Below are 16,783 nucleotides of genomic sequence, written 5' to 3'. Positions count from 1 at the left end.
GGCCAGTTAAAAAGAGAAAAATCTCCCGTTTCCTTATTCTCTGACAATAGCTAATTGCTAAAAATGCCATCTTCAGATATTAATTAGATCAACCTGTAGGCTACTCTTACTTGTGTTAAGGATCTGATTTCTCTCTGCATGAGATTCATACAGACTCCGTAATCAAAGCTTTTTTTTTTGGTTCAGAAGGTATACTTAACTCAAATATGCTCATAAATTTGTTCATTCCCATCCGAGTGCCGTTCTTCTGTCCTAGTGCCCACTCTCACTAAACTTTAAGACAAATTAACAGCTACCACTGTGAAAGAATATATGTGAATAATTTTGTCAGTGCCTCATCATTCTTTCATTTATAATTTATTTTCCACCTTCCCCCCAATTAGATCTGGAGGGACTTGGATTTCCATGGGAATGTTGTTAAAGATTCTTTTGTGTAGCTGTGTTGTTTAGATATAATTCAGACTACATTTTCGTGAATCTATTTCTTGTAATATATCAGAAAATTAAAAAGTGGGAAAAGGCCAAAGGGGTCTATTTCAGGCAAAAAGATGAAAAAGTTTAAATTCTTCTTAGTTATCAGTTGAATAATGGCAAGCTCTTCCTAGCTGATTAGGTTTTTTCAACTTCTCAAAATCAATGGCTATTCCGTTAGTTGTTTGGATGCAGAAACTTTTGATCAGGTGAGGTGACAAAAGCCAACAGCCTCTCTGTTTCACTACCTAACAATACTTAATTTTAGTGAAAGATTTTCACAGTACATGCAAAGGAGCTCAGTAATTTCAGCTGCCTGGGAATGTATCTGCTCCCGCAGCTACCATTTGGTTTATTTAGATGTTTTTATAATTCTAAGGAGATGAAAGTACCTACTGTCCTACAGCAAATAATCATCAAATCCCTGTTTACAAAAACTGACAACTTGTATTATTAAAATTGGCAGAAGCCAAGAAATACTTCCTGACACAATTGTATCACTGACAGCTTGCTCAAATGAATTTGGCTTTAATTATGGCAGCACAAGAACTGAAAGGTCTCTTTGACTAAGTAGGAGTTTAATTATATGTGAAAACCTGCAGCCTCCTTTGTGTCTCTACAATGGCAAACAAAAAGACCTGAGGGAAGGCCAGAGTACCAAAGTATCAGAGTATCAGTTACACACTTCCTGTGATAAAGTCCTCATAACTTTTTATCCCTTGAGTTTCATTATGGTTTTCCCTGTGAATTATTATTTGCCTAACCAACTGAAAGGCAGAGAATTGCAAATTTGAGTGTTTCAAGGTGATCAATACTTTATTGATCATGGGGGTATTTTTAGAAAATTAGTAAAAAAACCCCACGTACGTTGAAGGAAAAATGATAGTTTGGGTGAAATCCAGGTCCCTGATGAGGGCATGGCAAAGCTTCATTAACAGATTAACACATCAGACAAGCAGATTTGGCATTGTATGTCATCAGCTTTTGTGTCTGAGTTTTGGGGTTTTCTGCTTTTTCTGAAATGTGCTCTGAGTGTAACAAAAAAGAAGTCACTGTTAGCAGAGATTATTTCTAATTACCCCTCAGCTGAAATAAGGCTCTGAAAAGTTGTGCATGAGTGTAAAGGAAATCAATGTCTGCTTTATTTGTTTTAAAATATTCAATAAAACTTAGACAAAATATAATTTTGAAATAGCGTTTGAATAGAACTTTGAAAAGCTGTATTTAAATCCGTACCAGTTAGCTAAAATCAATCCCTACTGTTTATCAGATCGGGTTTTATCAGAAGTGATGGCAATGAAGCACTGGAGAAAAGTTTTTTGGAGCTGACCAAAATTATTTATTGGATCATTTTATACTCTCAAAGGGTGAAAATATATTTGAAGTACTGAACGTTAGTTTTCTTTCTGTGTTTTGTCCAATAGAGTAGTACCAGGAAGGCTGACTGTTAAAGAGCATGGTTGGAAAAATATGTCTAAGCAATTCTTGTAAGACAGTTTTAGAAAGTTTCACATATATATTGTAAGTCTCAAGTACTGGTTTTCTTAAATGTCTTTCATGTCTGCAGTAGTAATGTTCTCTGTTATACAAGAGAAGTCCTCCTTTGTGTTGCAAAGAAAAGCTGAAAATTGTACTCTACAAGCACCCGTAAAAAACAGAAAAACAATGATTTGGGGATGTATTTTGGCCTAGTTAATAACATCGTGAATTCCTAAACTTGATAATGCCTAGTACACGTGGCAAATCACTGATGGTTCCAGTCACAGCATCCTCTGTTAAAGTTCTGGTTCTGTACAGTATGAAATATGAAATTAGTCTATTCTGACTCTCGTGTTTTCAATCTTCAAATTGCCCTTTTTTTCTTTAGTGATGAACCTCTGCACAATTTGTTTTTTAGACCTCACAGATAAGATTTGCATAGCATTCAGATGTCCTTGAAGATGGAGTGTTATGAACATGAGTTGTAATGGGTGCCTTATTAGGCATTTTTGGCAGTTTTCTACTAAGGATTCAAAGATCCCAAAAGGGGAACTGATGAAAAATCTGTTGGAAAATTCTTTCTTAAAAACAAAAGACACATTTTGCTAAAGGAATAAATCAAGAGAGAATTTCAGATTTTTTTCTAATGTTAAAATTGTGAAATATGACAAAAATAAGAAGAGGCAGACTTGTGGAGGCTCATGTTGGAGATAAGCTTAGCAACGGCTTTTATTTTCTTCCTTCACTGTAAATGCTCATCTAGATAACTACAAACAAGCAGTCTAAGTGCAATGCAATTATACCTAGCCTCAGGAAAGAGCACTGAACAATTTTATTATAGTGCCAAAGATTAGTCCTGGAATGTAAAGCTGAGAGAGACGTATTAGTGGCCTGCTTCATTAAAGCATGTGGAACAAGACATTCATAAGGCACCAATAAATCCATTAGGGGGAAGATGGCTCTGAAATGGCCTTTCATGGTTCTCGTTATTAACTTCAAGGACTGCTGAGGTTGGTGACTTTGCAAACACGGTTTTAGCTAGCACGCATTGTCCCTTTGAACTCTCTACTCTCCAGTCCAAATTCACTTTGAAATAAGCAGCCGTAACTCTGCTCTAGCTAGCCCAGCAGCATCCAACTAGCAGGGCTGAATTTGGAGAAAATGGGAGAAGAGGAAAAATCTATGGAAAATCTCTCTCATATTGCTACGACTCCTGCGTGAACAGCACTCCAAACTTGGCTGTTGACTGCAGCTTGTAAGTTCCTAATGAAGTCACTGTAAACTAGAACCTAACAGGCTCTTTCATTTTCATAAATCAACATTTCTAATGCTGGTAAATCCTGAAAAGGAATAGCAGTTTGTTAAGTGTGGAAGGCATTTTGATAAAACTGTCCCAAGCAATGGCAGACAAGAAGCCTGGGCTGCTGAAAAATGTTACTATCGTCTGCTCAAAGCTGGGTTTAAATACTGACCAGCTGCATAGAAAATAGCCTCTGATTGCCAACAGCATGAAAAATAGCCACTGAGAAACCAGCACGTTTCTCTGCATCCTAATGCTTCCAGTTCCTGGAGATACCAAAGCAAATGTCTAATGTTTGACATTTCATGGAAGAAAAAAAATAGCTGTTGATATCAGGAGTTAAAGATTTCCTCACTAGGGAAATACAGACTGCTCGGAATAAAGGATGCTTGAGCCTGGTTGGTACTTTCCACCAGACGATGGTACTCTTTCCAAAAGTGATCTTGAGGTACCCACTGTTGGTTTTACCAGCCTTCTGGAGCAAAAATCCCAACTAGAAGTAGTGCCCCAGAATGCTCCCCAGTGCTTCAGAGCACAACTGGAGAAGATACAGGCAGAGACAAGTGTTCCTCTTTTTCCTCTGTGCCTGCTTCAATGGAAAACCCAACTTTTATCCAACCTGAAGGACCATCAGGAATGTCACCAGTCAGGATTCGGAGCCTCTTTTGTCAATCCCACGGCCACGTCACAGCCATCACGTGGGCCTTGATAAATTTTTCATGCCACAATGAATCAATTCCAGCCGACAGTTTTCCTCACTGGTGTGCTTCCTGCCTCCCCGGGGCACTGCATCCACCACGGCCAAATGGGATGGGCATTTGTGGAAGTGTTAATGGGGTGGCTTTTCTCAGAGCCATCAAACCGTGCGTCCGTGTGTGTGTCAGGTCAGGAATTTTAACAGTCTCCTGGGAAGCGTATGGAACTCTCCAGAGGGGAGCTCCTTCTCCAGGTATACAGGCAATTACTTCTTTTGATGGTTTTTCGGAGCTAATGATTTAATTGTGGCAGGCATTGCTTTCACCATGCATAGAGGTAGCACAAGAAATGGAAATATACTCATTACAAGAAGGATGACATAAAACGGGCGTTAACAAAATATGGTATTTACCCTATAAATACTAAACCAGGAAAAACATGTGTGAAACAAATTATTACAGTACTCATAAATCAAAGCAGCATAACAGCAAAGGAAAGAAAAGTGTGGCATTTAGTTCTCACCCTATGTATGTTATATGATATTCCCTCCCAGATTTTATAAACAAATAAAGTATATTTAAAAATAGACCAAATATGCTTCTGATACATGATAAGCATGAAGATGAAATCATAATCAAAAGAGTTCAAATCAAACTATGTTATTTCTTTATTTCGTATCTTCTTTCAAGCGCTGTTAACGTCATAAAAGTTTTCAGCTTGAAACACCGGTAGAAATGAAACATTCTTTTTCAGAGGCTGGAAACCTTACGCTTGGAACGATTTCTGCTCCGGAATGTCTGTAATGTATTGAAGCCTTAATACCCTGCTAATTGGTACCTTACTAATTAGTGCATGACAAGAATTTTAATTAGATGCACAGTAGGTGTTCTCCCGACCCGCAGTGGAGGAGCTATTTCCTGGGGAGAATATTGAAGCAAAAGGATAGTGGAAGGGATCAATAGAAGAAGAATATAAGCTAATCCCCACTATGGGAAGAGTGTACATTAATTAATATTTTTCAAAATTAAGTCTGATAATTTTTTTTTTTGTAAAGTACATTAAAGTTCACATTGTGGTTTGCGCTTTTTCCCTGTAGAACAAATTGTACTTTTTTTTCTGTGACTTGACGTGTGTTATGAGCAAAATGAGAAATATCGGAACATGACTGCTGTCAGTTATGCTCATGGCCAACCCCAGGGACTGAGCTGAGCCCATCCCAGGCTCGAAGCATGAGTCTCTGTAATCTGAGTTAAAGACCTGAGCTGTGTGCTTGTGAGCTGGATCAAGGTGAACAAGGCTGAAAAGGGAGATGCCCAACACCCAAGACCAATGGCATTAGTTGAGCCTGGGCTGTAGCACATTCTGGAGTTAAAAATGCATACAAAAAGCTTGGAAGACATAGTTGAGTGAATTCCTATCAATGCCGACTCAAAAATAACAGTATTGATGAGCATCATCTATTATTTTTCTTCTATCAGGAAAAGATACGAAGAAGGGATAGAGGATATCTGTCTGAAAGCAGTGCCACCCCGATGTTCTCATTAGCTTAGTGGCATATATCCCCTTGCAGAGGATTTTAGGATTGTCATTTGGGATGAAGGCTGTTTTAAAATCTGCGAAATGTCTAGTGCAATGAGAGTCTTAAAAATATAAATACAAAGTTTCTTCCCTCTCCAAGGAAGCCTAAGTTGTGTGTGTATAAATATAAAGTTATTTGTCAGGGCTGGTGATGCCCGTAAGCCCCAGCAGTGAAAACGGTGATTCAGTTTCAGTAGATAATGGAACATTCTGAAAAATGATGATCAGGTCCAGGGAACATTTAATATAAGGAGATATAAACATCAATAAAAGTAAGGGGAGGATGAATTGCACGAAAGGAAAAACCAGTTAATGATTTTTACCTCACTGAAAGTACCTTTAGTAATGGGCTCTCTGAAGGAAGTGGAGAACTTGCTGTACAGTTCGCATTATTTGAAAGATACCTTTTTTTACTTAATTTTGACTGGGAAAATTCTTCTGCATGGTGAATAAGGTCACAGGTGAGGCACGTTCCAGTGGATGAACTGTAGATATTTAAAAGCAGTAGCTAAGGAATTTTTTTATCCAAGAGGCACTATGAGGGATGGGAGAATACAGTTGCACCCCGTTTGTTTTCAATAAAGTTTGCAGCAATCACTATGAGACCCTTGATTATTTCATGAATGTTAGAGAGCATTGCTGGAATGAGAACACCAAATTAATAAATGGAGAAAAATCTGTAAGATTGAAGAGTAAGTTGTATCAAGAAACTGAAAGAAGATGGTGTAATCCTTGTGTCAAAATCAAAGTAACCCAATCTCAGTCAATTAACATGACCCGTATGTAGCCTGAAAACCAGTTGCACATTGTTTTGTAGAATAATTCTGAATACAGGAGAAGTCACGGAAAATTATGATGGCCTGAGACCCGTGCTACAAATAATAAAAGTCACGTCTAAAATGGTATTTGCTCTGAAGTATTCACTCAACTGCCCTGCCTGGTGAAAGATGCTGTTTTCAGAGGACTGTATTAACCTACCTGTCCTATGGGATCTGGTCATTTACCATGGCGAATTTGTCTCCCATTCTGAATTTGATTAGAGACAGAAAGAGGTGGGGAACTCAGGCTGGGGTTAGTGGGATTACATAATTTTTCATCTTTAATGCGCAGAGATCTAAGGCTGATCCAGGTACAAAAGATATTACTACGTGCTGTCTAATTAGGATGCAGGTTGGGTCTTGCGTATCTTGAGGTATATCTTGTTTGGCAGGTAGGTGTGAGTCTTCCCTGACACCTCTCAGCTAGCAAGACTCCAACTGCCTCCTGATCAAAGGCGCAGTGGCCACTTCTGTAAAGCACTGTACTGAAAGCTGTTATCTCTGAGGAAAAGCAGGATAGATTAGCTCAGACTTAATGCCATGCTACACACATGTGTATCACTCCCGGCCAAATTAGAGCAGAAGGGTGAACTTGAATACCCCTGCAGACAGGCTGCAGCCGTGCCCTTTGTTCGCTTCTAGTGGGACTGCTGCTCACATCACAAAATGTCCACCATAAGTAGTACTTTAGGAAAGCTTTTATCAGTACTCTGAGAATTGAATAGGCTATTTGGAAAAGGCAGTTATAGTGTATCACGACTTCATTTGAACAGAGCATTTTGGAAGGAAAAAAAAAACACACACACAACAAAACACCTCTGATATGATTGCCTTTCTTTCTCCAAGAAATAAAAGGAAACTGGTTTGCAATCCTGAGTCCTTTGGTGATGGTAGAGTTCAACATCCAGTACTTTCATCCTTCCTGTTATATACATGCGGGGCTTTGCTGTGGGATGTTTTGGATTGCAGGCCTCTACAGAGCATCTCCTTTATATCCCAGGTGGTCCAATGTTATTTCACACAGTCTAGCTGAGATGAGGATGTAGATTACAATGCAGGTCAGAAGCCCTAACCAGGCTTGGCAGGGAGGGAAGGATATTGGTTTGCTAGAGTAATTACCCATAGGAAGTGGCGATGCTGACACCAGCTTCATTTTTGGAGTGCTGCTAAAGATGTTTATCTTTACTCTGAAGACTTCAGTATTTTATGGTTTGAATGCTGGCTGTGAAGGAAGCTGTCAGTTTTCTCTATGCTCTACCCAGCAGTAGCGCTTTTCGAAATTTTCTGAAGATTTTTATATCTGAAAACTGAAGGAAAATATATTCTTACTTCTGAGCCTTTTACTGGAACTCATTTAATCAGAGCCGTACTGTCTGGAATTTGAATGAGTATTTGGAGTGTATTTGCTTGAGAAAATAGAGGGTATTATGTTGTGGAGCAGAGATTTAGTTGTTGTGGTGGCGTTTTTTTGTCTCCTTCACCCAGAATTGGCTAGAAAGGCATTTTCTAAATTATAAAATAATATCCATATCTTTTATGATTTCTTCTTTCTTATTTAATGTAAACTGAAGTTTCCTTATTTAAGAAAACCTAAAATGAATTTCAGAGCTTGTGTTATGTAAGTCAGTTAGTTACATCAAGCAGAAAAACTGAACATTGCCTTTGGGAGAGAGAGAGAGAAAACAAATGCTTGAAAGCAGAGTCTAAGGAATGGAGGATGATTTGGGGACCAGCTTCTCCATGTACCATGCCACGCAGAGACGGGCAAAAGGCATTGGGTACACATGGAGCACCAGTCAACATCACAGGTTCTCTGGGTTCGATTATGGATGCTTATGTACATATGTTCAGTCTGGGAATAACACTCAATATTTTCACATGATTTTGTCTTCCAGAATGATCGAAGATTGTGGGAAAAGAGGAAATACCATGGCAGAAAGAAGGCAACTGTTTGCAGAAATGCGTAAGTACTTCCTAGAAATGTTACGCTGTGATAGACCAAGCCAGTTGCAATGCAGTGTCAGTAAAATTTGTGCAAGCTTTCCACCTCAAGTAACTGGTATCTCCATCTCACAGATGGTGTAGTGTCGTGAGACCAAAACTACAGGAAAATGGGATGATATGTCCAAAGAGCAGGAGTGAGGGATTTTCTGCATCAGATTTTGTGATTGTATTATTTTAATCGGTAGCTTCTTGAGACAAAAATGCTGCAATACATAGGTAGCAGTCAAGAGGGATAAAGGTCTCCAAAAGACTGTGTCTTTTAGTGGGGATATCTGTAGTGAGTTGACCCCAGCCAGCTGCTAAGCAGCTACATAACCACTTGCATAATCCTGAACCAGCCCCCAGTGGGGTGGGAGAGAATATAGGGAGAGCAAAACCAAGAAAACTTGTGACTTGAGATAAAGACAGCTGGTTAAGCAATGGAAAGAGAGAAAACAAAAGTCAACAAAAAATAACGACAACAAGTGATGCAAAGGTGGTCACTCGCCGCCTCCCTAAAGTGGACCGGTGCCCAGCCACTCTCCAAGCAATGTCCACCTTGGAAGACAGAACTCCCAACCTCCTTCTTTTCCTACCCCAGTTTTATTGCTGAGCATGGCATTATAGGGTATGGACTATCCTTTTGGCCAGGTGGGGTTGTCCATCCTGGCCGTGTCCTCTCCCAACCTCTTGCCCACCCCTGGCCAGCTCTGGAGGGGACAGAGTAGGAAACAAAAAGGCCTGGATGCTGTGCGATCGCTGTTCAGCAATAGCGAAAACATCAGTGTGTTATCAACACTTTTTTAGCTACCAATATAAAACAGCACCATGCAGGCTGCTATAAAGAAAGTTAACTCCATCCCAGCCAGACACAGTACAGGGGCTCATATACTACATACCCCACTTCGGCACATTTTTTATATTTTCTAATGACGCTTTGTGTTCTCTGCGGAGTAGTGTGTCAGGGATGTACTATACTGACAGTGTTCCTGCAGTTCTCTTGACAGTCATCTCCTGTTTCTCTTACAAACAATCCACTATTTCTCAAGGAAATTCTATTAGATATGAAGTTTGAGGCTGTCACCCTGTTACTAGATATACCTAGTTCTGTCTGTAATTACTAAGCTTCCTATTAGTTGTCACCTGCAACACAGCAAAAAAAGTGGCAGAATATCTCTCCCAGCGGAAGACTAGGATGAGCATTTCTGGGACTTGAGCAACTATACCTGCTGAAAGGCCAGGTCTGTGCTGCTGAATTAAATGTGCTCAGGACTGTTCTCCAGGGGCGAGCTCAGACGTGACCAGATGCCCTACCTCTGCGCTCCTGAGCTCTCCGAATTAAGGATTTATCATTCAGATGGCCTGCTGAGAGCAGTCTTGGCCCATTCCACTGTGTCCACTAGCTCTGTTGTGCCCTGTAATTATTTCAGTATTACACAAGGCTTGCTGTTGTAACTCAGATGGATTTTTCTCTTGTCCCTTTTGTACAAGATGTTGGACTGATAGAGGGAGGGGTTGTTCTTTGGCCAGAAGCAAAAAGAAGAAAAGAAAACCAAGAAAAACAATAACACATTTGTCCATTAGCAGAACATACTGTGCTTTTAATTAGAATTACAGAGAGGGCTTGAGCTTGTATCAGCTAAAGTCAATAGTGCAACTTCCATTAACTTCAGTTAGTTTGAAATCCAGCCTATTCAGCGTGACCTGGATAGGCTGGAGAGCTGGGCAGAGAGGAACCTGATGAGGTTCAACAAGGGCAAGTGCAGGGTCCTGCACCTGGGGAGGAACAACCTCATGCACCAGTACAGGCTTGGGGTGGACCTGCTGGAGAGCAGCTCTGCGGAGAGGGACCTGGGTGTCCTGGTGGATGACAGGTTAACTATGAGCCAGCAGTGTGCCCTGGCTGCCAAGAAGGCCAATGGGATCCTGGGGTGCATCAAGAAGAGTGTGGCCAGCAGGACAAGGGAGGTTCTCCTTCCCCTCTACACTGCCCTGGTGAGGCCTCATCTGGAGTACTGTGTCCAGTTCTGGGCTCCCCAGTTCAAGAAGGATGAAGAGCTACTGGAGAGAGTCCAGCGGAGGGCTACAAGGATGGTGAGGGGACTGGAGCATCTCCCCTACGAGGAGAGGTTGAGGGAACTGGGCTTGTTCAGCCTGAAGAAGAGAAGGCTGCGAGGGGACCTTATAAATGCCTACAAATATCTGAAGGGTGGGTGTCAGGAGGATGGGGCCAAGCTCTTTTCAGTGGTGCCCAGTGACAGGACAAGGGGCAATGGGCACAAACTGAGGCACAGGAAGTTCCGTCTGAACATGAGGAGGAACTTCTTCCCTCTGAGGGTGACGGAGCACTGGAACAGGCTGCCCAGGGAGGTTGTGGAGTCTCCTTCTCTGGAGATATTCAAGACCCGCCTGGACAAGGTCCTGTGCAGCCTGCTGTAGGTGACCCTGCTTCGGCGGGGGGGTTGGACTAGATGACCCACAGAGGTCCCTTCCAACCCCTACTATTCTGTGATTCTGTGATTCTGTGATTCTGTGAAATATTCCTAAAATGAAAGATGATTGCATCAGACTTTGCTGTGAAGATTTATGGTTTGTTCCCACAGTTTTAAAGCTCTTCTGCTGTTGGGTTGGGAAAATTTACAATCAGTAGTTAGAGGCAGAGGAGGGAGTATTTTTCTATACTGTACACAAATAGTTATTGTCTACTATTTTTTTTTCATATTTTAGTGTTTTGACATATTTACTTGAGTCTGGTTTATCTTATGTGTGTTTCCCTTTTCTATTTGCCTGTGTCCCTGTGTCCTGCTACTACACATGCACGCAGAGAACTGGGTTCCAACTAGGTAAAAAGAGGGCAAAATTTTAAGTCTTTATGAAAAACTAAAGATGTTTTAGGCAAAGAAATGTCTATATTCATGAAACACTGAATTTTGCATTTTGAGAGTCCCTTGGATTCCTCTGTGTGTGTAAAGGGTGTGCATCACTGAAACAGAAGCTCAGCCTGGCGTTGCATTCAGGTGCCCTCAGCTGCGTGCAAGCTCACATGATCCATGTTTAACAAAAAACATGTGCTCCACATGTCCTATGTGCCATGGGCCATGCGAAGCTTCTTATCGTTATAACAAACAAGCTTCTGGTAAAAAGTTAAATTCCACAACCTGCTGATGTTAGAGGAAGAAAACTCATAATATGGAGGACTTTGCCAGTGTTCTAGGTTCTTGCAGTCATATCTGCAAGTCTGTGATTAAAACACAATACTTTTAGAAAGTGGGCCATGTTCCAGACTACACAAGACAGCAAAAAAAAAAACAAAAAAACAACCAACTTTTCCTATGTTTTTAAGTGGGCAATTTGTTCTGAACAAGGAACAGATGGATATGACTCTCACTTTAGATTTGGGCCACCATGTGATTTTCCCTGTATTTAAAGTAGTTTAGTTTGACTTTTTTGTTTCCTTTCCTTCAGAAGGGGCATCTTTCTAGTTCCAAATTACAAACTTCTGTGAGGTAGTATCATAATCAATATCATCTTCTGTGGAGTCCTGTGGTTAAAGTTTAAATTGTGTCTTATATCTCAGAATGCACCATTGGACATCAAATCACTAGGCTACCCTTAGGCTTACCTGACGTGCTCAGGTATATCCAGACTGATACAGAGAGTTCAAACTGTACATCACTGTTGTCCTGCCAGCACCTATTTATCCATCAAGAAAACAGCAGCCAAAGCTTGCAGTGTATTGCTGTGTTATTTTTGCAAACTGCAAACCGTGTTACATGGGATGAGCACACTCGCAGGAGACAGAGTGCAGCGCTGCCAGCAGGCAAAGGGAAGGAGAGGCCACTGGCCATGCTGTAGGCAAGTTACGAATCCACAGGCTCATTCGCTGTGCTCGGTCCTGCACACCTTTCCGCTTGTTTTTCAGGGCTCTCCATGTAAGTGAAGTCACATTTCTACAGGAGTTATTTCACAAGTAGATCTCAGACTGCAGCAAAATGTGAATACTGATAAAATTAAATTATCTGTTCCAGGGACTTATCAGCAAAAACACACCTACTGCCAAAGTAATAGCAAAATAATACCATCCATTGTGTGTGTAAATAGTAAAGAAAAAAAACAACATTATTGCTCTGAATTTGTTTATTTAAGATTAATACTGCAACCTAGGAAGCTCAATGAGCTGGAGTCTCACTTTGCTTTGAATCTTTACATCTTGTTAAAAGGCTGAAGTTTTGTAAAGGAGCACTGGAAGCTTTTAATAGTAGCTTGCACAAAAGTTAACAGGGGAAGAGTTAAATTTGTTTTACTCATTGGTCCTATTGAAAGGCTTAGTGTTACAAGCATTATCCAGCCCTTTACCTGTAAAGAAGTTTTCACAAAGCTATCAGTGAGATACTAATGGAGAAGAGAAAAACCTCTGTAATTTAGCAATAAACCATATGATGAAAAAAATACAAAAAACTTTCCAGACCTGATGTTAAGTGGTTAAGGGTAGATTCTCCCAGGAACAGATGGTGTTAAGACAGCCGGCTGGCAAAAGGGAGTAGCTGGGAGCCCTGGGAAGCTGGTGTGGGAGAATCCAGTCAGGAAAAGAGCAGAGTCTGGGAGGGGGGAGAGTACCTTGCAGGTCGGTTTGGGTCCAAAGGATGGCAGACTGTTTAAGAAAGTGTTGACGAACAATGCTGACACGGCCACATGTACAACAGTCTAATAATGTTAAGATGAATCTTAAAGAGAGCACTCGGGATGCATGTGTAAAAGTGAAGCTGGGCCCGATTCCACCACACTTCTCTTACAGCCTGACTGTGCCTTGTTTGGATGTGTTTCCTACAGACAGTTCCAAAAGAAACTCTTTTTTTTGTAACTTGGTACCTTGCTCAACTGAGAAAGCAAATACGTAAAAATTTAATTGAATGTATTTCCGTGAAATGTGCGTTAAAATTAATAAGCAGTCTTGTATTTCATACACCATATTGTAGCTATGGGGCAACACTTCTTTATGTCAGACGTATCAGCCAAGAAGGAGGAAGATCTAAATTGCAATCCCCTCACATAGTTTTTGAGGGTTTGGGGAAGTATTATGAGTGGTACGCAGCAGCAGGAGGCCTGCGGACACTGCGCCAGGTTCTGCCCCTACCCTGGTCCCGTGTTGCTGCCCTGGCATGTGAAGTAGCTACCGGTCAGTCTATACCCATCTCCTGGACAGCTGCGTTGGAAGTGTTGCCAGATCTTTAAGTTGGAGCAGCCAGAGCCAAGCTATGTGTGAGGCAGAGAGCTGACCCTTTGAGGTCTCTGTTGCAGAGAACATACCTCCACAGAATGGAGAAGGGCCTCACACACTTTGCTTTGTTTTTGTCCCCTTCTGCAGATTACTGTCAGTCTTTTCATTACGGCACAATGCTGTTTCTAATTTGGTTTGCTGGCGATACCTTGTTCTGATCTGGCGTGTCTGCCAAAGATATTTGTTATGAGCTTTGTTGTTAAATATTAAAATTTGATAGAGGTTTTCCCTGCTGTTGGAGCCTGGCCGGTGTGTCTTTTAGCCTGCAGCTTGACCAGATTGTTCTGCAAAGTGACAGACACAGTGGGCTGACTATTCCTTGCTTTCCTTTGTAAAAGTCTTCTAGCGCTGTAGCTCCTGCCATTCCCTTCTTTCTTCTCACCCCTCTCTACTCTCCCTGCAAACGGGAGAGCCTAGAAAATTATTGAACAGGGTCAGCTCATGTGTCCTCTTTGTTCTCTGGCTTCCCTGTTGGCAAAGACACGCACGGGTCATATTCCATACAAATGTCACTGTTATTCTCTTCCACTAGGGGCTCAGGATCTGGATCGCATTCGTTTGTCCACCTACCGAACAGCATGCAAGCTTAGATTTGTTCAGAAGAAATGCAACTGTAAGTATGTCAGAGCTTCTTTCGTACCCCATTGTTACCAGCTTTCCACTGCACTCCCTGATCCGTCCTTCAGATCAGTCACAAATGGGAGCTGTTGGATTGGGCATTGCAAAGGACACTAATTAGAGGGCCTGAGCAGATTTTAAATATTAACCTGTTTATATAAGGAACTTGTCTCAAACATGCCAATGATTCAGTCAGAGAGGGTAGGTTGTCATACAGGCCACAGCTTTATTCAAGAAGTATGCTAAATACATTCTCCCATTTTCTTGTAAAATAACATTTGGGGGTTCCAGCAAGATCCTGGAAGTTAAATGCTTTTATAGCAACTCCAAGAGAAGAAATGGTCATTCCAGTCCTCGTCTATTTGGGGTGCAGCAAATTAAGTGCAATATAAGTTGGCCCCCTTTGCTCCAGAAGGCCAGCTAGAGACATCTCTTCTAAGAGGGTGAACCTGCTTGTAATCTCTGCATGTCTGTTCTCCTCCATCTAGGCTTTGTTCTTGAGATGTTTCTCACTTGATTAGTGACTTTTTTAAAGTTTCTTCTGAGATTCAGTCTTTCCTCTTTTACACCTGCACAGTCACTGCTAGCAGTTCTGTTAGCACAGTCGTGAGAAAAGCTGTGAACTTTAAAAGAGAAATACAGATAAAATCTGTTACGGTCGTGTTCTTTCTTCACCATCCAGAGTACTTAGAATGGTGGGGTTTGGGTTATGTGTTTTAACAGCACACAAAGTTAAAAAAAAATCCTAACCGGTGGAACTCTTGCCAGCAGTAGCAGTAGGGAGAGGACTAATGCGGAGAAAACAAGTTTTTTAGTCTGCATATGTAAACTAGAACGACAGCATGGTTACGCTTGTGCTATGCACAGTGGTAAGTACATTAAGAAATGCTTACTGCAGATAGAGATTAACTGCCTGGGAGAGACCTCCTAGTTTTGAGGCTACGTGTATCCGCAGAAATGTTCTGCTAAACAGAAATGTTTAGCTTATGCTGTCCAAACATACTGGAGAGGCCAAGTTGTGGTGGAAAAGTCTTTGGAGAGTATTTATTGGGTTATTAGCTACAGAGCTAGTCTTATGCAGCACATTTCTTGTGTTTCTAATATGTGAAGTATGAATTGAATGATTAGTATCACATTGTAAGCAGGCTGCCAGACGTTAAACCCAGGAGGGGTTTAGTACCTGCCCAGCAGCTGGCTTCTCCCATTCAGAAGGAAATGCATTGAAAGACACTATTACATTGCATTCGGTTGTTTATTTTAATTTTTAAATTTTGTGTTTAAGAGGCTAAAATATTTTCATTTTTTTCGTGGTAACTGAATAAAATAGTCTGAGGCAACAAAAGTATCCAATTAAGTTGACAGTGATAGCAAAGTCGTAACACTAATTACTTTGATAACTGTGTACAAAGCAAATGAAAAAAAATAAGGGTGCAGTAGCCTCGTTGCTGGGAGTGGCTGGCTGGCTAAAAATGTTGGTTGTTGATCTAATTTTGTTCCTCTTATTTATCGACTGTGATCTGCTTTTGCAGAACTATTGTTCTCTTCATGGAGAACCAATACACATGCCCTTCAGATTGCCAGCTTGTGCCAAGTCACTCGTGGACAGTCCTTGTCTTCTGGTTGCCATTGATAACCTAGGAGAAGTGATTTGCTAATCTTATATCTGCATAAACCTCTTCTGAAGAAAAAAGAAAGGGGGACTTAAAAATGTCATCTTAAGAATTAGGTTCTGTGCAGCTTCAGGAATAATGCTTGCTGCTCTGGAATGGGCTGAATTGCGCGTGTCTTTTCACTGTCAAGTACAGTTTTCTGCTGGTTGGTTCTGGTGGACTGCTGCTCTACCAGGTGGCTTTCTCTTGTTAGTGGGGAAAGAAGTAATTCATTCACCTGATGTGATTTCAAGCAACATCTGTCCAAGGCAGAGCTTCTAAACATAGAGCCACTGAACCGAGCACTGCCCCGAAATGGTTGGTATCGGACCTCTGGCTCATGTCAGCTACTCTTTTTCTTTTTTTTTACCTGGCAGAAATTGCCATTATGCCCCACCCAATAGTAAGCTCAGGAGGGAAAAAAAAAGGGGGACCTGGGGAAAAAACCTTTTTCCTTTTTGCTGCATCTAAGCTGTTTCATTTAGGGGAGAATATAAAAAGAAAAAGCTCAAAGGCAGTTCTGCTCCACTCCCAGTGCATAGCACCTCCTGTCACTCAAGCCATCCTTGTCTTTCAGCTGTGCTCTCCTGCCCTGCCCTGGCACACCGGCCCAGACTTACTAGGAAAAAATTGCTTGGAAAGAGTGTGTGTAAGGGGTTCTTTTAAAGAGCTGATTTAATAAATTGCAGGGAGCTGCTCTTGGCTACAGACTGACGGTGTGTGAAGATGGAAGCAGAGAGCTGCTCTGAGTGCCAGAAGTGGCTGTTCCAAGGAAAGCAGAGCAGAGGCTTTATTATAACCATCTTTTTTACCCGAAGGTGTCTATTAGCATACACAGTCATGGGATATCATTTAACAGGCAGCTACGCTTATCACAAACAGTGCACTGTTTGTTTCTGTTGTCTTTAATGCA

The 16,783-nt window shown here is 41.3% G+C and overlaps 1 protein-coding gene across 25 annotated transcripts in view; it reads left to right on the top strand.

Annotated features, from left to right (window-relative positions):
* Positions 1-16,783, top strand: part of DTNA (dystrobrevin alpha) — a 235,196-nt gene that overhangs the window by 119,895 nt on the left and 98,518 nt on the right. For all 25 annotated transcript variants that reach the window (XM_075416222.1, XM_075416202.1, XM_075416204.1 and 22 more), the window contains 2 exons: positions 8,238-8,305; positions 14,136-14,216. In XM_075416222.1, the coding sequence (XP_075272337.1) occupies positions 8,239-8,305; positions 14,136-14,216 (148 nt within the window). In that variant the 5' untranslated portion in view covers position 8,238. The remainder of the gene's footprint in view (positions 1-8,237; positions 8,306-14,135; positions 14,217-16,783) is intronic.

This window comes from Opisthocomus hoazin, chromosome 3, assembly GCF_030867145.1.
Source record: "Opisthocomus hoazin isolate bOpiHoa1 chromosome 3, bOpiHoa1.hap1, whole genome shotgun sequence".
NCBI lineage: Eukaryota > Metazoa > Chordata > Aves > Opisthocomiformes > Opisthocomidae > Opisthocomus > Opisthocomus hoazin.
Note: the sequence above shows the minus strand (reverse complement) of the source record. Positions and strands in the feature narration are given on the sequence as shown.